This window comes from Cinclus cinclus, chromosome 3, assembly GCF_963662255.1.
Source record: "Cinclus cinclus chromosome 3, bCinCin1.1, whole genome shotgun sequence".
NCBI classification, from domain to species: Eukaryota; Metazoa; Chordata; class Aves; order Passeriformes; family Cinclidae; genus Cinclus; species Cinclus cinclus.
The window spans coordinates 91,577,390-91,598,586 of NC_085048.1; the positions used below are offsets into that span (position 1 = coordinate 91,577,390).

The window sequence follows — 21,197 nt, forward strand, 5'->3', positions numbered from 1 at the left end:
AAAGTACAAGCATTAATAGAGTACTGAATGTATCCTTTGTATCTGAATGTATCTTTTCAGCTGGGTTTGTTTAAAAGGCCTCACCGTATGAAGTAGGTTTGATGCACATCCCTTACTTTCAAAAGATTTCAGAGCTCTCTTTCTGCCATTGAAATGTATGTATTCTGCAGGATCTTCTGGATCCTACTTCTGTGACTGTCAGTACACACTTGGCCGTGTTTTTTTTTGTAATGTCAGGAGAAGTTTTAGCAAAACCTGTAGATAACAGGTCCATTTTTTATGGTTCCATTAAGCTGAATTAGTTTCAAACAACTTTGATATGCTAAGTGAAAAAAATGTCTGGGCCAGTTCTCTGTGTCAACTTTTTTTGTTGAAAAGATGTCAGACGTGTTAGTTCACTTCTTAGATTTGAGTAAGTATATGCTGTCTGTGCTGAGAAAGCACATTGATCAGGAACTCAGAGCTTTGTGCTCTGAGCCTGAGGCTTGCTTTCCTTGGCCTAATCTGGTGCTTCTGCTGATACAGAACCATCCTCTCTCTCATGAATTGCCTCTCTCCCACCTCTAAACTCTGTGCAAGGCAGAGGTGGCCAAGAAGCCCTTTGCTGGGTCTGCTCTCAGTGGGAGACTACTGGAGGGAGCTGTTCTTAGTAGACACTCACATGCTGTGGGATCCTTCTGTGTCTTGTCTGTGCCCATGGCTGTTGTGTGAGTCCAAGTGTGCCAAGATGAGGTTCACAGGTTGGGTAATTCCTCTTGTAGATGTGCCTGAAATTTTGCCTTGATGGCAGTAATGGGTCTTGTCACTGGTAGAAGTTTTTCAAGTTGGTGAGGTACAACAAGGATCTCTAAAGTGTTGGAACTGCTTGACATATTTGTAAATGATGTGGGTAGAATGGGGGTAAATTTAGTTGTTGTTGAAGACGCTAAGCTACTCAGGCAGCCTTCATTTTTAGACTGCTTGCAAACTTGCCAAAACTTCTTGTAAATTATAGAACTGAGCTGTAAAATAGCAAACGAAATTTCTTTTACATAGTTATTTGTGATGCTTCCAAATATCTTTGTATGTGTCTTGACTTGTGCCTTTCCATTTTCTTTCCTGTATTCATTTTCTTATTTTCATTTTGTCTTCAGAATTTGTGATTCTGCTCAGATAACAGCTAACATGAAATAAAAAATGTATGCTGTTTCCAAGTCAAGAACTAGGTGTTTTAGGCTTTCATTCCTGAAGGGTATGTGCATGACAGGGAATAAAAATGATAGTGTATAAAGGCCTGGTTGTATTTACTATAAAGCATTATGTGAAATGGCCCATTTGGCTCTAACTAGAACACTGAGTACATTTTTCATTACCCCATTATAAATTTCCATAGACTTTTCTATTTGTAGATCATTTGCTATCATAATTTTTTTCCTGCATTATCTGCTTTTTAAATTCTACCTGGAAATACTTTCTCTTTCTATAGAATGTCCTTGAATTATTTTGTTCTATAGCTGATGGCCTTTTATGGTTTACTTGAAAGATGTTCTTTACTTAACTTAAAATCCTACTGTAAATCCATTGTTTCAAAGCATCAGAAATGTTTTCTAGTTTCTTTGAGTGACATGCATAAGACTCGTATTTGAACTGCAACATGTTACTGATTTAAAGGGGCAATGGGATTTGTACTTGCTGAGACAATGCTCAGGGAAACAGGGCTAGATGGCTGTCCCCAACACAACTGGGAGGTTAACATTCCCATGGAACTATAGTCTGACAGGGATGAAGTTGATATTATTGTAATCTTCGGGTGAACTAAAATACTCTGGTTTTGGCTGGTGACTTGAAGGGTTTTTCAAAAATGTCCATTTGCTTTCTTTGCAGTACACAATTGGCCAGTTAAATAAAAATTTGGAAAAATAGGTAAGGTATTAATTGATTGAGCTTTGCATTGTGGAAGTTTTCAGTCATCGTGTGTATATAAAATTATTTGAAGGAAACTGACATTGCAATTGTCAATGGAGCTCAGACAATTTGTCCTAAGAGCTAGGACTCCTTATTAATTTTGAGGAATTATGCAGAATTTTTTGCACACTAACAAATTAGTACATTTTCTTCATGATTTTTGGTTTGCCTGTTTCTCTTCTAAGTCAGTCATAATTACAGGGTGCACACTAACTGCCACTGATATTTTTGTTGTGGGCTTTGTCTGGAGAACTCTCCTTGAAGTTTAGGAAAACTGGTTGCCCACAAACGAGGGGGAAACCTGAAGAGTTAAAACCTCTAATGCTGTATAAGGCTGTTAAAGAGGTGGTCAGGTTGGCCATGATAGAATATTGTGGGTCTAGAGCATACTGTCATTAGTTCTGGTTTGCCATGGTGAAGCACAAAGCAGCAGACAGAATGATGCTTCACTCTACTTGGTGCTAGATGCAGCACATTTTGAAAAACTCCTCACACTGGCATTAATTAATTTATTTATTTTTGTAAACTTTTTTCCTTAAACAATACTTAAAGTGAAAATTACCTTCTTCCACGTAGCATTATAATAAGACTTAAAGAATAATGGTGGGCAGTGATGCTCCAATTTGCAATTATATCAGAGTGTACTTTTAAAAATAAAAGTCAAATTGATAATTCTTTTAGCAGTCTGGAGGCCCACACGATAATCCATAAATGTGTGTCAGTTTTGGCCCATAAAGTTCCCTCAAATTCCTATATATTTGAAAACTTTCAAACCTTTTTTTTTCTGAGAACTGCCATCTGAGAGAAAAAAACCATAAGTTTACAAGCCCCACACAATCCCATGGTTGTGTTAGCATAGGTGTAGGCATGTGGGAAAAAAATTCTAAAATGGCTATCATTTTTTGCTAACATGACGCTGTTTTCTGGTGCTCCTGGAAGACTGAAAAGAAGCCCTGAAAAATTTTCAAGAGGTAAAGAACAGTGTGTTACTCAAAGCTAGAGCAAAAGGGAGCCAATACAGGAATGTAATGGTATCATTGACTGCAGTACAGACTGTCATGTTAGAAATTCTTTTAGTTCTCCAGGATTTTTTTAACTTTCTTTTTTGTCCTGGAGACCATGTACTTTATTCCCAGAAACCAGAGTGAGGGAAGTTTCCCTTTGTTAGTCAGAGTCTAAGTTATTTGGAGCCTGTGGAAATTTCAGCTGGGGTTTCCGTCAGCAAGAGAAGCCTTGAGGAAAACATAATAGAATGGTCACTCCTGGTGCATGCAAGGAAGGAAAAGATGAAAAGCCCTTGTAATGCATGTTTAAGAAAATATGTGAACTCTATTCATATGAACAGAATGAAGTGACTGCTTCTATCTTATGACACGACTTGATTTTTCAAATTTTTGGAGTGGTTTAATTCTTTTAGAGGGAGAAAAATAGTTTTTTCATTGAAGAAATATTACCGTAGCTTTTCACAAAGAAAAAAAAGAATATGAGGACATAGTCAAACATCGCTTTTCTTGTTTTCAAGAGGAAACACTTCAACACTTCTTCTGTCAACATGACAGAAGAAAACCCAACCAAAACCAAACCAAAAAAAACCCAACTCAACCAAAACTATTAATATCTTGTGAAAGAGAAAAAGAAATCTTCTCATCTTGAACATGTCCCGATTTCAGTACAATGAAATATATTTCTGTGTACTGAGGTTAGCACTGAGGCATGTGAATACATCTGTATAATTGACAAGATATTGTTCATATATACAGATAAGTTCTTTAACTTGCAGGCAGTTTGGAAGGTGTATTCAAATATTTCTAATGGCAATAATCCAACACGTTTCAAATCTTTAGGTGGCATGTCCAAAATTTGACTAAATTAAGTAAAAGGCTATAATATAAATAACCTATCAGTAGTCTGTTTCACAGTGGAGCATAATATAAGATTGTCTCAACTGGTTCAGTGAAACAGATCACAGAATTCTGCAAGTGTTACTACAAAAATGTATTCCAAGTATTTTGTTGCATTTGAGGGAGTTTTTTTTGGCTTGGTATATTTTCCATGTTTGAACCCTGATTTTTAACTTGTTCCTTTGTCACTGTTTCATTCTGTATTGAACTGATGTGTCACCACTGGGAAACACATACCTGCCTCTGCACTGCATTGCTTGGCCTGAGACCCAGTTTATAGGGAATTGAGATATTCTAGTCTCATTTAATGTCACTGAACTGGGGCACTTGACCTGGTGGTCAAAGCAGCCCAGCTGATCTGCTGTCACTGTGTAATACCTCGCCCCAGCAGTGAGAAATGGCTGCCATGCTGAGCCAGGGGTGTGTCCAGCACCCTGGGGGAGAGCTGTGTGCCCTCCCACAGGCTCCATGTCTTTTTCTGGCATGTGGAAGAGCTCTTTGTCCCCTCAGGACCCAGTGTCCCCAATAAGGCTCTCTGGTGTGAGCTGTGCTTTAAGCTGAAGACAGAGCACTGACTTGCTTGATGGACAGCACGTGGGGAGTGTTTTAGATCCGTGCTTTGTTTTCTGAAGTAGCTCTCCATTTTCCACTGAGTGGCATCAAGTGGCTCCTATGGCCTACTTACATTCCATCTCTGACAGTGCAGTATCTTGTCCCCAGCCTTGTGTGTTTCCACATTGCCATATGGGCTATTCTTTTTCTCTAACCATCATTTTTTTTTTTTTTTCCCTCTCCAGTCCTCAGAGGTAATTCCATTCAAGCTGCAGGGCTGAACCTCCATACTTCTTTGGAGTGGAACAAATGGCATTACTGGATTAAATGTGTTTGTCACCACAGGGGTGATGGACATCTAGTTGTTATTCTGCAATTAAAACTGAATTATATATTTTTTCTATATCCAGAGTCATTTTTACTGCTGATGAAAAATTGTAAACATATCCTTGTTTGCAGTGCCAACTTCTGAATAACCCAGAAATTTCTGCTGGAATGGAATTAAGACATTCAGTGTTGACAGCATTTTCTATTCTCTCCTTCTAATTTTGAAGTAAAAATGCAAAGCCAACCAACTTTACAAAAATAATTACATGTTTCTATTTTGGGTCAATTACTGTAGAAAGAATGGGAAAAAACAGTGGCAACAATGAAGAAAATTATTTACTTTTAAAGCGCTTGCTTTACATAAATAAGTAAAAAAGATATGTCTGTAACCCTTATCTCCTACCTGAGAATCAGAATCTGTTCTAAAGCATGCCTGAGATATTCATTACTGCCTTTCTTCACTGAAACAGGGTTCTTGACCTTAATAAGGAAAGTGTTTGGGCCGTAGAACGACTTTGTTTTCAAAGTGTTGAAACTCCCAAATAAAATTTATTTGGTGGATATAAAAATGGTGACAGCAGCAATACAATAGGCTGTGATGATGATGGATGGGAAAACTCTTTGATTTCTCACAGACCTCAAGCAACTTTAGATCAAATCCTTACCAGAAAACATCTTGCTGATAAACTGTGGCTGCTCTTGGTAACAGATTACAGCAGCATGACTGCTGCATTTCTTCTTCATTGTGGTTTTAACATATTTTGGGTAGAGGCTAAAGAAAGCTGGGGAAAGTTTTGTCCCTCAGCCCACAAAATTTGGTTTGCCAAACAAGCAACAAAATTCATCTTCTGCCTTCTCAGCATTTTGCTTTCTAGAGGGCTGCATAAACCAATTTGCTTTGCAGGAGAAACATAATAGTGTATCATAGTGATATGCTTTTTACTATGTTGCCCATAAAATCATTAGATTATCTCATATACTTCAGGAAACGTACATTTAGCTATGCATACTCATATCCAAATGCATTCATACCCATTTAAGTGAATTTGGTAGTAAATGAATTCTTGTAGTTTAAATTCAGTACAGTTGAGTTGTGATCACATTTCTCTAGCAAATCCTATTTAATGACATTCCCAGGTAACTTCATTAAGGCAGTTTGAGCATCCCAGGAGACAGTAGTTATGTCAGGACAACCATCCTCAGGTATGCCTCTCTCTCCTTGAGATTTGATTAAATTGTGAAATCATCCAAGGAGTCCTTGAAGTTCAGAAGCTCAACAACTAATAAAGGTTTTACCTTTGAAACCCTATCTTGGAGTATTTCTTTGGATACCTTTTGTCCCTCTAACTTCAGGAAAGCTGAACTCCTTTGGGCATGGCTAGATGGAGCCCTCTCCTGGCCAGACAGCATGGAAAACTTGGTTAAACATGAATATGTTCAAACTCCTTTCCCGGTGATTAACTTTGCTGTAAATAAAATAAGCATAAACTGTTAAGGAGGGGCTACCTGCAGACTGGCAGAGCTAAGTTCCAGTTTCAGTCTATAAACATAATATGCCAAAAATTAAAAACCAACTATGTGGATGCTTTCTATGATACTTTATTGTGCAGTGTATGAACAGCTGAGGAAGAGGATGAACCACCAAGTGCGGCCCATTACTATAGCAAAGACATAATGGTAATTAAACATTTTTTTGAATTACAACAAATTTTGGGTAAATCATCCCTAAAATACTGTTTTACTAGATTGACACGAGATGGATGTTGTTAACAAATGATTTGGTGTTTTGTTTGTCTTATGCTGTGACAAACTCAGCCCTTTTGTGGCTGGATGTCTTCTGTTCCAAACAGAGCCCAGTCTTCTGCTTGGGACTGCAAAGGCATCAAAGTGTATCCACTTTCACAATGTGGATTCATCTCTTGGATAGTTGAGTAAACCACTGTAGCTCAGTGCATTTTTTTTTTTAATTAAAAGATGTAGTTGACATGAAAATAATAAAATTTCTGTCTGTGAGGGCTTCCACACAAAGCTAGCCATCAGTAAACTTCATCTGCATGTAGTCTCTGTGATAATAAAGCAAAGTAAAAACATTATGCTCCATGAGAGTCAATCTCAGTACAGTAACAAGCTGCTTGATATTTTGGGGCAAATTTTCCTTTGATTTGTTTCAGTATAGGATGCAGATACATAAAACAAAGTATTGTGTACCTGTACAGGCTACTTTAATGTGCCTGAAAAGATTTTATTGTAGAGTTTCTTCAATCATGGGCAGATATACGCATTAAACTTCTTGTAGCAGCCCAAACTAGAAGTCTGGTTTTATTTGTTGTAGCACAGCTGAATTCCAAGTTTAAGGCTTCTGTTTTACTGCATGGCAAGATGTGAAATGTGAGCTATTTGGTGTTGTCAAGACCTCTAGATGAACAGAACTTTCTTTTTTGCGTGGAAGTAAGACATCTGTTCCTTATAGCTGTATTATACCTGAAAGCTCTATTACAGACACCACTGAAATTTATCCTTTTTTATACTGTAATACTGAAGTGATTGGTGCTTGTGGCAGTGGGATTCAAAAAAGTTGCCTTCAGCAGACTTCTTTAACCCACCGTTTGTTTTGTTTTTTTTTTGGGGGGTGGGGTGGGTCGGGTCTGTTTATGATCAGTTCAGCTCAAGTCCTTGCACTCTGATTTCCTTCTGTAGAATGGAGATGATAAAGTTTGCCTACCCACACTTGCTAATGCAGGTGCTACTCTTTTACTGAGACTAAAGGTTTTATGTAAGTATTGAGATGTTTTAAAGTTCTTGCAAAAACAGATTTCCCAGTGTGTGAACCCATTGCATACTTTGGAACAACACTTTAAACTCTGGTGCAGCATCATTATTTGGAGCATTTCATTCAAGCTGTCTTCAATGACCTCTATTTAAATGACAGTATATCAGAAGTTGAATCAGTTTGTGTTCATTCAATAATTATTATGAATTGTTAACAATCTTTGCTAAAATTTGTGTATGCCAAATTTTCAAGAGTGTACTAATTTATATATAATTTATATAATCTGTTCAAATTCAGCAAAATATTTTGCTAAGATTTTTTGCATGGGTAAAAGTACAGAAGGTGTAAGAAACTTCTTTTAGGAAAATTAATTTTAAAACATTTTTGCACCTATAGCTACTAAGTCTGAATTAATTTTTACTGTATTGTCTTTCAGGTGGATCAGATATTGAATACCTAGATTTTTATAAGCCAGTGGTGTGGTTCTGGATCCTTGTTGGGCTTGCTTACTTTGCAGCTGTCCTCAGCATGATTGGAGACTGGCTAAGGGTCATATCAAAAAAGACAAAGGAAGAGGTAAGAATATTTTGAAAAGGGAAGAAATATTCCTTTTTAAAAGCTTTAAATAGAAGCCAGGGGAGCTTGTGGTTGCTTTTGCTCTTAGGGTGCATAGGTCAAAGCTGTTTCTGTGTGAACTGTAATGCTGCAAATCAAACTGCAGGAAACCATGTAGCAGTCCATTCAAACATAGCATTTTATTTTCACATGTCTGCACAGAAAATTAGATTAAATGTATTAATTAAATTAAGTGTATATGAACAGTTGCACTTGATATATGGGGGAAAAGTCTTAAACTACTGTTCTAGGTAGTAGAATGTAGGCCTTAATTTTTAAGGCAAAAATCATTCTGCTTTGTTTCTATAAGGGATGCAAGTATGTAAAAGAAGTACTTAAGTGGTTATATTTGAGATAGCATGCTTTATAGTGGTAAGAAAATATTTTTTGTACCATGTTAGGTATTGGAATGAATTATTCAAATATCCCTGGGTGTATTTTACCATAACAGCTTCCATAGAATTATATTTGTAGTCAAGTCTATTACTTTCAATTGAAATATGTTTTTCACCTGTGAATTTCACTTGTTTTCACTTGTATTTATTATTCCAATGATACAACAACAAAACTTGAAGTTTCGTCATTTACAAAAATGTCCTGGTTTTGAAAATATTAGAGGGTAAATAAAATTTCCTTCAATTGTAGCATGCATAGTTCAGGTTTTACTGGAAGTCCGAGAAATTAATGTTGTTTGAAGTAACATATTATTTCCCTCTAATTTAGCTTGAGTTCTTTTTCACGCATCAGTTGATTTATGCTACTCAAACATAAAAGCTCTAATTTGTTTGTGATGGAATGAATATATTGGCCAGTGTGCAGTGGCCTGCTACTTACATTGTTTTGAATAGTTTTCCTAGCTGTAGGGTATGGCATCAATGCCTAGATGTACTCCTGGCAATGCTTGAGTTCCCAAAGCCTTTGCTCTGAAAGGTAGCTTACCCCTACATGCTTTGACTGACTGCAGACCCTCAGGGTGCCTGCCACCTTCAGAGTGGGAGCACGGATGCTGCTGGCAGCAGGCAGGAGGGTAGGAGCTGGGATCCTGGGCAGGATCAAACCCACTTTGTAAGGAATATGGAATGGGAAGCCCTTTTCCATTGCCCTTGCTGTGCTCATGGCTCTGGGGTTAGAGACAGCATGGTGACAGGTCTGCTGTAAGCACACTTTTAGCAGGCAATTCATAACACAGCCCTGGAGCAGAGGACAATATTTATTTGAACAGTTTCACTTTGAGAGTGTCATCTTTTACCACATGCTGTAAATTTGAAAGGGTATTTATGCCTTCCCTTCCACAATGGGCTTTACTTGTGCCCTCCACAGATAGGGAGCAGCAGGTATCATCTGAGTATAGATTTGCAGATTTTGCAGGTTCAACAGCTGGCAGGACCACTGTTCTGTTTTCTAGAAAAGCGCTGAGGTTGCCTTTAGCAGCCAGCCTTACATGGCTTACACTGACTGCAGGGAAACCAGTGCATCGCTTTAAATGCCAGTAACCTGCATGGTTGTATTTGGTTATTTTGAACTCTAAGAATTAGGTTGGTCTCATCTATTTTCTCCTCTGCAATAAGAAGAAGTAGGCAGAGCAAGCCAGGCAGAGTTCACAAAGCATTGGGACACTGCTCTCAGGGACACATTGGAATTTTTGTGCTGAACCAAGAGTTGGATTTCATGATCCTTGTGGGTCCCTTCCAGCTCAGGCTATTCTATGATTTAAGAGTGGTGTTTTCTTCTGGGCACTCTCCTGCTGTCTAACTTTTCTCAACTTGGGGCATTTCCTAAATTGTCTTTTGGTTCCCTAGGTTACTTGTGTCTGGATGTTTTAGAAAAAATATCATGTGACTGAGGTACTATGACTTCAGACTATGCAAAAATATTCTCCAGACTTGTTTTTGCTGATTTTCTCAGACACTGTTGATGTATTTCAGTTCTTCACACTTCTTCCTATAATTAATCTGATTTTTAACCTCAATTTTATCATATTCTTTTCTGTTATCTGGAGATCATATAGTATCTTGATTATATAGTGGACTGTATAACACTGAGGTTTTAATCTTATAATGATGATAATATATTAAGAATGTTTGAAATTTGTAACTCTTTGTGAAGCCATTTCAATATAGACCATCTCTGGAAAGGATTTAAAGATGCATGAACTGAAGAAACCCAAGAATACCTCTAATGCATCAAAAGCATTCCTATTTTTATCAGGGAAAACTCTTTGCCAGGTTATGCAGTGCAGTGCTGAGTTTTCTTTTCTCAGGCACTGGGAATATAAAACCTAGTCCATCTTTTCATTCTTTCTCACCTTTATAGCCTAAACAAGCATATTCATTTTGTCTACAGCAAGGAAAACCTCATTCTTCAGATATATCCAAATTCTCTTGGCTGAAGCAAGTATTGAGAATTCTGCTGTATACAAGTCTCCTGTGTGTTAGGTTAGATTAAAGACAGACATAACATGATTCAATTAATCATATCTCTGATGGTCAGAAATCTCCCTCCCTGCTTCTTAACCTATTGCTCAAGCATGCATGAGAATTCATACCAGAAATAAAATGCTTTAGCAGTTTAAAATTCTATAGTTTTAACAGTTTCAGAGACTAATTTGAGAATTGAATTATGATACACCTTAAGTTGTGTGACAGTTAGAAAATACAAAAAAAAAATTCCGTCTTCTATCCTAATGAAACTTTGTAGGAATAAATTAATACAAATATATTGCCTTTTGTTATAAGATTAGCTATAAGCATTTTACAAATATTCACTTTTACAGGTTTCTTTTTTTATTATAAAAATGGCTGCTCTTAGCTCATTTTTGCTATCTGCCTGGGAAAATATGAGTGAACTCCTCAGCTATACTGAAAGAATCTAGAGGAAATGTGGTTACCAAGTCTCTTCTGTGCCAGCAGAAGTCAGATGAGATTTAATTTCTTTTATTTTACAGTTAAACTTAAATTTACAGTGGACTGTTCCAGCTTCTATGGATGCAGATTATAGCAGAGGAACCTCTCTGGAGTTGCAATATCCATTAATGCAATGAAAAATCCTAGTTCAAAGTATGGGGTGTAATTTTTTAACTGTCTTGAGGAAATATTGTCAGTCCTTGGGGAAATAGCCCCTTATACCTAAAAGTAACATTTGAAGTGGGAAATAATGTTATATATTAAAACCCATTGAGATACAGAGCCCATGAAAAACCTACAGAACTGTGATCAATGCACTCTGAAAACTGAAGCAGTTTAATGTATTTCCTAGAGAATAGGATGCTGAAAATCTTCCTGAAAATTATGGAGATTGTTTTGGGTATCAGCAAATAAACAAGGTTTGGTATGGGACTTGTATCCTACTTTCCATGAAGAAAACAGAAGTCTAACATGTTTTAGATGCAGGAAGGAGTAGATCTTTCAGTAGTGATCAATTGTGCCGATTCAGCAGTCTAAGACTAAGCAGCAAAATCTAGAGAATGTTACCTTAGTCCAGAATGAGACAGAGAGGTTGTAAGTGTCCTTCTTTACTTGTCCCCAAAAACCAAAACTATATACAATCAGAGGTATATCTCTTTTGATAGGCAGCCATAATCTGTTTTTTCCATCTTCCTGTAGTCAAAAGGAAAAAAGTATCAATAAATATCAACATATTTAGGGCATGATGGCAGGTCTTTCTTATTGCAGGGAGGAAGCATGCTGTTAATGAATATCACCTAAAATCTATAGTTCCATTCATATATTTTAATGTAGTTGTGTTGTTATTAGAAGCAGTTTACATAAGATTTTGGGGCAATAATACATTTCACTGTTTCAACAAAATAAAACATCTATCTTTTTTTTTTCAGTATACTACCAGGAAAGTTTGTCATATACAAGTGGATCTGAGATAAAAGAGATCTGATCAGAAATGCACTAATGCACAGAACTGCTGTATTTTGATATTAAAATCCAGATAACCAGTATGTCAGTCAGTTGTTCAGGTGGCTTTTGTCTCCTGAAACACTCTGGAGAATTTTGAATGCATCAGATGAGGAGGGAAGTGAAAGACAAGTAGAGACAAAGTGGGAGTTTTAGAAGGATAGATCTGGAAGTAGCTCATACAGTAAGATAGATTAAATGTCAGAAAGTCACTGGAACATGCTGTGTGCTATAATCTTAAGTAGGTGATCTGTCTCTGAAGTTCAGCCTCAGCTATACTCTCTTGCCTTAAACTCCCTCCTCTTCATTATTCTCTACACTCTGATTACTCAGAGCCCTTTTAAAGTGTTCTGATTTTAGTCTCTTTGAAAGGTAAATTTTCAGCAGTATTTTTTTCCTTGTCATATTTTTTCTTTTATTTCTATATGCAGCAGCTTCTGAATTCCAGCATTTTCAGCAAAAATGCCTACCCAACCAACAATCTTAGTCATTTGGACTATAGATCCTGGAGGAGCCTGTTCCCTTCGCTCTGTATCAGGAGTCCAGGTGACAGACTTTTCTTAGATATCGGCTCAGTTTTGGGCAAATTATTTTCATCATGCTGCTTCTTAGTCTTTTGAATTGGACAACATGCACCCAGGTTTAAAGACAAAGCCTAAAATTTAATGAGAAATAGCACATTCACTTCTTGTGGAAATTCTAGAAGCAGTTGCTATATTTGCTATTTATAAACAAATTCAACAAATTTGACTCATCTGAATTGTCATTCAGTTTAGTTTTCTTGGCACCAGTGACAGAGCTGTCACTCAAGTCTGTCAAAACAGAATTAGTCTTGTCATGATGATGCCATGGAGATTATTGCACTCCCTATATTATTTGTTGCCTTTTTATTTGCTTCAGGTTGAAGGTGCTCACCCAGCATAAGGGACCCAGCATAAAGAGAACTTGAGCCCTTTTCCCATATCCCCTGAAGAGGGACCCTAGATGTAGGCTGTATGCATGAAAAGATGAAAAAATTAGTGGACTCAAGTGAGAAGCAGTTTTGAAGGGTTTTTAACCTCCAGCCAAACAGATTGTCCTCAGAGGCTGTGTTGTGAGGGTGTATGACAAAAAAGGAGGAAGAAATTGTTCAATGAACTCTTAACCTGGTTATCCCTGTTTCAGGAAACAAAATCTGTTCACTTAGAATTGAAGATGGTAGAGAATAACTCTTCAGCCTGGTGATCAGAGTCACTTGCTGGTCCATTTTGCATTGTTTCAAGTGAGATGGGTCAGCTTCTGTTGAAGAAAATTAGTTTGGACTTTTTCTTTTCTTATAACCCCTCCTCCCAACCAAGCACCCCCCCCCCCCACCTCCCAGCAAAAGAAAACAAACAGTCCAAAACATAAAAGAAAAACAGGCAAAAACTAAACAAAACCCCAAACAAATCCCAAACAAACAAAATCCCAAAACCCCAACCAACCAATACCTAAAAAACCAAACCAAACTACATCAGTTTTACAAATTTTATATCCACTGCTTTACTAAATTGGTCAGGCTGATGTGATGGAAGTCTGTTCCTAGAAAGCACTGGATTGAAATACTTGTGAGAGACAAGTATGTCAAAGCCATGGTATGCAAAGTAATTTTGCAAGGCAGTGATTAATAAGGGTAACAATTCTAAGATGTTCAATCAGCAAATCATCAGGTTTCTGTAGGAAAGTGGTGCTACTGCTGCAGACTTTGCTAAAAGGTATATTACTGGAAAACAGCCCCTAGATCTGTTCTCTAAACTTCGGGAAGAATTCAGAGATCTGCAAAAATGGCAAGGGAAGCATCTGAAGAGAAATCTATCTTGCATTAAGAGGTTTTTTTCCCAGTACATCCAAGATGTGCAGAAAAGTTTGAGAGGGAATATCCATGTTCAAAAAGGTGATTGCTTTTAATAATTTCTATGAGATGGGGAGAAATATAAAATCTTTCTATGGTCGAAACAACTGTATGTCTCCAGTCAAATGTGATTAGCAACAGGACAAAAAACCCAACGAAAACAGACCCAAAATAAAAGGTGATAGTGCAGTCTCTCTATAGCAGCCCAGAGTCTCAGAGATATATAAAGAGTGGTATTGGTGTAAGGAGGAGATGGAAATAAGTGACCTGGTCCTGAATGCAATTTGATCTCTTCCTTTCTATTAGTTAAAGTTATCCTGGTGATGTTCCTGAATCTGCCCTAGCAACAGTCTGTAATACTGAGTTTCTATATTGATCAGCCTTCTAAAAGTCTGCTGTGGTAATGTGTGCAATAATGAATAGGAAAGAACATCTTGTTCTGAGAATTCCAGGAAAACTAAACAGCTGATGGCTTTTGACACACTTTTGAGATCTTCCCTCATAGTTTTGTGTACTTTGGACATGTGATGTTTGCTTCACTTCACTTCTGATTCAGCACACACACAGATAACATCTCCATAGTTTTGCTGTGGTTATATTTATATTTGTATCACGCCTCTTAGCTGGGCATACCAAGCATTTAGAGACTGATGTTTCATTACTGTATATTGAGTATCAGGTCCTGGTGGGGTACTGATTACAAGAGATGTGCTGCCAAGTACACTTTCATGGGGAGCAGCATGGCCCAGGGTATAGGGACACTGTCAGTGTCTCTTGTGCCTGGCCCTGCTCTCCCACAGTGTTCAGGTAAGAAGAAAATCACTCCAGTGAAGGCTGCATGCAGCAAGGGAGTGGAGGCAAAAGCTATTGAATTTGCAAAAATAAAACTAAAGTAAGAGACTTATACTTCATAATAAGAGAAATTGATTAAAGAGAGATCAGTTATAGCAATAGCATTTCTTGGAGTTAATTACCCATGAAGATTCCCAGAATGCATGTTATCATGGTCTACATTAAGAAATCTTAGTTTTTCGAGATAAGATGTAATTGATCCTTTGTCACAGCAATAAATATATTTACTGTGGTTTACTTTATTTTGGGCTGAAAATATTCCAGGTTAAATATCACTGGTATCTTCATGATTAACATATTAACATTCCTGAAAACTTTTTTTTTTTTTTTTAAGGATAATCTCAGTGCGTGGATATTGTTAGGAAAAGATTCCAGAATGTGTTAGTAATGCTGAGTGTATGAATCTGATAGCTGTTTTGAGGATGAGTTCCCAGACAAAGCAAGTTCAGCAGAATGCCCTTGCAAGTAGGTGTGTTGATGTTGAGGAAAGCACTTTTCAATTGCAGACAAAAGGGAACAAAGCAACTATAGAATACAGCCTTTCACAAGGGATAGGTGCAGTTGTAATACTAGTGTTGAACAGCCAAAGCAGAGCTTTAATATTTCACACAAATATCTCACTCCAGATATAGACACTGGAAAGTTAAGAAATAAACAGTTCTTGCTGGAACTTGAACAAGTAGTTACCATAATCATTCCATACCACCAAGTAAAAATTAAGTCCTTTTTTATGTTTGTTCTCTTTTAGCATATCTTTATAAGCTAAAAGAAGTCCAGTGAGTTTATGAAACAGTTTTTGTTTCTTCCCTCTGAGAGAAAGTTGAGGCAGTCTTTCATCTGCCTGTGGCTTGGGTTTCATTATGCTTCTAGTGTAGTTCTTAAAATGTTTGCTATTCCTGGCTGCAGCCAAGTCATTGGCTGTATAGCACAGGCAAAGGATACACACTGTTCCCCTGAACCACCTTAGGCTCAGCTTGGTAGAGCTTTATGCAAACCTAAGTAGTTCCCTGTGGCTAATACAGGTGCATGTCATTCGCTCTCACCAGGTTGAAAGAGGGGTTGGATGGCTCTCTGAGGCAGCTGAAACCACAAAAGAGAACTGATTTTTAAAAGAAAATGTCAACATCTTTTATTTATCTTTATCTTTGGAAGTTAATAACAAAGCAGAACAATAGAGAGTGAGATAACCAGGCCCATAACTTGTCTACACTACTGAGACTACACACATGCCGATCTATGCAAAGAGGTATCTGATGGGCAATATTCAATAATAATTCTGAGGATATACCTAGTATAGCAATCTTCATATTTATGGAAAAACAAAAGGTAAAACAAAACAACCGCGTTGACTCTTAGTATATCTTGTTCTGTTTGGTAAGCATGGCTTTTAGGCTGTTTTTATTTTGTTGAATCAAACCATGATAGAGGAAAAGGCCATTTCTTGCATCTGCCATCTGTTACATCTCCACAAAACATATTCCCACAGCTGCCACCATAGATGTTCCTACACAAATAAAATAATCAAAGTTTGTGGGCTCTCTGCATTCCCATTGGATAATGTGGTTTATTTCAGCCAAGGCCTCAGATGTGTTCATGGAAGTTATGTGGGTGAAACCAAACAATCATTGCTCACCAGAATGAACTCACAAGCATTGCTTATTACAGGACTGAACAATCCAGTTTCTATCAGGAGAGCATTGTTCCCAAAGCATTTCTGACCACCATAGCTACAAAAATGCAATTGACAATGTAATTGAAGTCTTACCACAGAAGATGACAACTTCACAAAAGAGTTTTTTCCCCTCTGATATTTGACTGAAAAACAGAGGGCTGTGTATACCAATGAGTAGAACCAAAAAAGGCATCACTTAATGCTTCTGTATGCCATTCATCTTGAAATCAAAATCTTGTACCTTAAAGACCTGTAAAGAAGAGCTCCCTGCTTACAGATCTGAGGTCCTGACAGGGCGAAGGTATAGAAGATGGTGGCTCATCATAGAAGGTGGTGGACCTGGGAAAGCTCAGCACAGGTATCTCATTAGTGCCTGTGGAATTTCTTGCATTTTGTGGCTGTTTACCTTTACAGACAAGTAGAGCGCACTCTGAACACCTGTCCACAGGCATTTTGGGTATACGCTAATAACACTACAATAGAAAGACAGATCATTGGGTTGGGAATCTTAGCTGGGCTGTAAGTGAGATTCCCTTGATGTGCAGCAAATGCACAGGTTATACTAAAATTTTTTGCAAAGCTTCTCTTTTTCTCTTCTGTACTCTGATCTTCTCTTACCTATAGAAACTGAGGTGGTGAATATAAATTTGTGTCCAGCAGTAACTTGGGTGGGAAAAGGTGGCATATGCTTACCCAGAACTGCAGGAAAGTGACATGGCGGGTAGGAAACTCCTCTGATGCACTCAGGGATAAACCCACCCAGCAGCTGAGTTGTTAAATCCATCAACCCTCTCTGTACTTACTTTTTTTTTTGTTTGTTTTAGAGAAACTTTGTGAAAAATTTCGTGAAGGCTGGCTGAGTTTCCTGAGAGCTAAGACAAAATGTTATGTTCTGTATTCTGCTGCCTGCATAATTTGTAATGCACTTTCTAGTTTTGTCTGAGTAGCATATCATAGGAAGGTTAATTGGATGTGTTATTTTTAAGTAACAGGATAAAGTACACTGGAGAGGAAAAATGAAGCAGAATTCAGAGAATGCATTAGGGATAAATGCAAGAAATTATATACTGAGGAGCATCTAGACTGTTAAGAATATCTGTAAGGAAGGGTACCTTTTTCACCCTAAAATACAGTCAAATTGATACTTCCAACTCATCTACTTACTTTTTAAACTCAATTTTTTTTGGCTTGCACTAACATGCTCATCATAAAATGTATGAGTCCTGTATGCCAAAGGGAAACAACATAATGCTCAGCTATGACAGAAAAAGCTGCACACATTACTTAGAAATATGTTTTCATTTTCTTCCATGACATATATATGATGCTATTTTTTTTTCCTTATTTGTTACTCAGTACTTTACCTCCTCCTGAGTATATCATAGTTTTCATGTCATATATCTGAGCTCCATCCAAGCAGGATACAATTCTTCCTCCTCTGTAAGCTGAAGTAGATTAACTGATTATACTGTGATGCTGGGATTTTTCAAGAATATCCCCGAGACAGAGGAGCACAACTAAGGCAAAGTTAAGTTGAGCAAGTGCATTTGTCTTGGTCTATTTAAGAATGTCCTTAATTAGGCTGTCGTTTTTTCCTGCTAGAGCACAGAATGTGGCTTAATTCAAAATACAGATTGCTTGTGTATGGCTACATGGCTTATGCTTTCCAGACACTTAATAGGATGAATGGTCTTCCTGAATGCTGGGAAGTTTTGTGTGCATAAGTATTTGGAGAATTTTATGTGTCCAGAAAAAGTCTCAAACTCTTGATAAGTATAAGGAATTAAAGCAAATGCACTGAAGGATGAAGCAGGTGCTTCAGTATATTCAAATGGATTTTTTTAGTTTCAACAGTGGCATCCCCTTGGACATTCTTACATTCTGATTTATGCTGTTGGCCTTTACCAAAGTGTGGAGCTCAGCTGAACAGAAAGCTAAAACACAGTAGCAATGAAACTGAACAGGAACTTTTGATCCTACTAGAGATATTGACTGAGAGCCAGTTCTAGTACAGTATTCATTTAGATGGATTTTGGCAGGAGTAGGTGAAGGAATGGTGGCTAAATATCCATGGCTTTTTCCTAGTTCTGTCAAATTCAGTATATCTGTCTTGAAGTTATATTGGTGATTGTGTATGTGTGCAGCCTGGGAACTGTTTGGTCATTCAGGAAGTTCGTGCAGTACTTTATTGATGCCCGCTTTTTTCCCCACTACAAACCTCTCCACCTCCTTCCCTTTCCCCCCTCGCCCCCCCCCAAGAAAAACAAACCAATACTGACTTCAACAAGAACCTGGAGAGTGTTCTACTCAAATGATTCACAGGCAGTTTCTCATCATATCCTAAATGAGTAAACGTGACATCTCCACCACAGGTACATACATAAATTGGCACAGACAGACATTTGGACATTTGGAGGCGTTACTGGAGATGACCTACGGTATTTGAGACATCCTCACGGGGTTGTGGGATATGGTGCAGTTTCACATGGGATACTCTGGCAGTGGTAGCTGGAGACCAGGCAACCTGGGGTGGGCAAGGAATTGAGTCAATGCTGTTCATTTGTTAGAAGAGTTGTAGGTGTTTTTTCTGGGGGGTTGTTTTGGGGGGTTGTTTTCTTTTTCTTTTATTTTTTTGAATACTTGGTTGTGTTACTATATACCATAATTCTTGAGAACTTGTTATCAAGACTTGTCTTCCCTGAAATCATAAGGCAGTAGAGTGCTGCTTCCTGCTTCTTAAATGCATAATAAAGTTACTTGCTGTTGACATTCAGTGTAGCTAGGTTGATAGTCCTTGTGAAATATGTCTAACACCTTGCAGTCTAATTTGGATTTTGATGTGGAGGAAGTCAATTCAGGAGCTGGGATAGGGACCATGTCCCCATTACTAGTGGCATTTCTCTTCCCTGAAGGTTGAAGTGAGAAGCATCACCAGATTATTGCTGTTTCTTGTATGGCTGAGTCAGGTGCTATCACTATGACATGTTTTTCCTATTGCTTCTGAAATATTCTGTGACATTCAGATGTAGTTGTCTGTAATTTCTGTGACTAAGAGGCCTTGTCCTCATGTCACACTGCCCCCAACTATGACAGCTGTAGAGTCTGTAGAGCTGTGCTGTAATGAGGCAAGAGGTCTGGAGAAAAGTAAATTGTTGTTACAGTAGGTAGGTATGCCAAGAATTTAATTTTTTTGAACAGCACATGCAACTGGCATTTCAGTGTCTCTGCATGAAACATTTTTTGGTTGCTAGAGCCCAGATGAAGAGGAGCTGTAATGTAGTGTGTTAAAATTCCATAACCTAAGGACAGAAAGAATCTGAACATATTACAGATGTCTCTATGGATCAAGGAGGGATCAAATTGTATAGTCAAGTTGCTGATATACACTGGTAGTTGAAATGGCATATTTCTTTACTTATAACCCTTTTCTTACAACCCTGCTTGAGTCTGTAAGTGCTATAGAATTAAGAGTTTTGTTATAAAGAGGTAATATTTTTGAATGCATTTCAGTCCACCTTTAAAGTTGGGGCCGGAAACAGAGATTTGGGTCATGCATAGTTCTAAGAGCACTGAACTCCTGGTTCTTAACGTGTTCCAATTCCCTCTGCTTTACTACTAACACATCTTGATTCTACTCAGCAATAGCATTAATAACATCATGCTTCAATTTGCATTTTTCTCCTATGATTTTAATATAAACCAATGTCACAACTTTGGTGTATGGGCAGGTAGAATTGTGTCCACCATGTTAGTGTTCCACACCACCTTAATTAGAATGAGCCTATCTCCAAAGACACATTTATTGATCCTCTTCTGCTGGCTGCATAAACTTCCTTCTCCAAAGAAATCTCACTAGAATTCAGACATCAGATATCCCAACAACCACAATTTAAAGATTCTGAAAAACTTGAATGCCCAAGAGCAGCTTGCTGTATGCAAGACAGGTCCATTACCAGGAACATTCTGAGCCTCTCCTAGAGGTCACATAAACTTGCTTTCTTCAAAAGCAAGGCCAGTTGATTTTCCCTCCTGAACAAACATGAAATCATGTGGGATCTTAAAAAAAAAAAAAAAAAAAAAAAAAAAAAAGAAAAATAATGGAAATATTAGGGGGACACAGTTGTTCAAGGTGGTTATATCCTCTAATATGTTGCTGAGACGCAATTTTAAGTCCTGGTAACATCTCTTGAATTTGACCACATGCAATGCCAGAGGTGTGTGCTTGAGTGAAACACCTGGTCTGTTAAATGGTACAAATATATATGGTAGAATAGAAACCTGTGTACTGGCTCTTTGTTCCCCTAGGTAGAACCATTTTCCAGGACCTGGGCAGCCTGCCTGTAGTGAGGCTTAGGAAAAGGAAAAAACTGCCCCAGGGTGTGCACAGATACTATTTATCATATTTTTATTACTTGTTTACTACAAGTAAAAATATTGGAGCAGCTGAGATGTTTCAGCATTGCAGATTTCATTATTTTCAGCTCCGAAGTGCAGTGTGTCTGATCCTAGCTGCACAAATTAAATATTAATAATCATTCGGCTAGGTGAGTCCTCTGTGTATTGCAGATAATTGCCCTTGTTTTAGAAAGTAGACATTTGTCCACTTTTGTCATCTGTGTAATTTACTGAAGTGGAGACGAATGTAATAAAATGACCCTTGTGTAAAGATATCTTTTTGTTTTGTTTCTGGAGGGGGAAAGTTTTCCTGAAACTCTGACACTCCTGGATGAGCTGATTCATTTTTACCTTCATTATATTCCTGTTTTACACTGCACTGCAAGGCATGAAT

At 37.7% G+C, this 21,197-nt stretch overlaps 1 protein-coding gene across 1 annotated transcript in view; it reads left to right on the top strand.

The window, feature by feature from the left end:
- KCNK2 (potassium two pore domain channel subfamily K member 2) overlaps positions 1-21,197 on the top strand; it is a 72,980-nt gene that overhangs the window by 50,461 nt on the left and 1,322 nt on the right. The window contains exon 6 of the mRNA XM_062489029.1: positions 7,931-8,070. Within this exon, the coding sequence (XP_062345013.1) occupies positions 7,931-8,070 (140 nt within the window). The remainder of the gene's footprint in view (positions 1-7,930; positions 8,071-21,197) is intronic.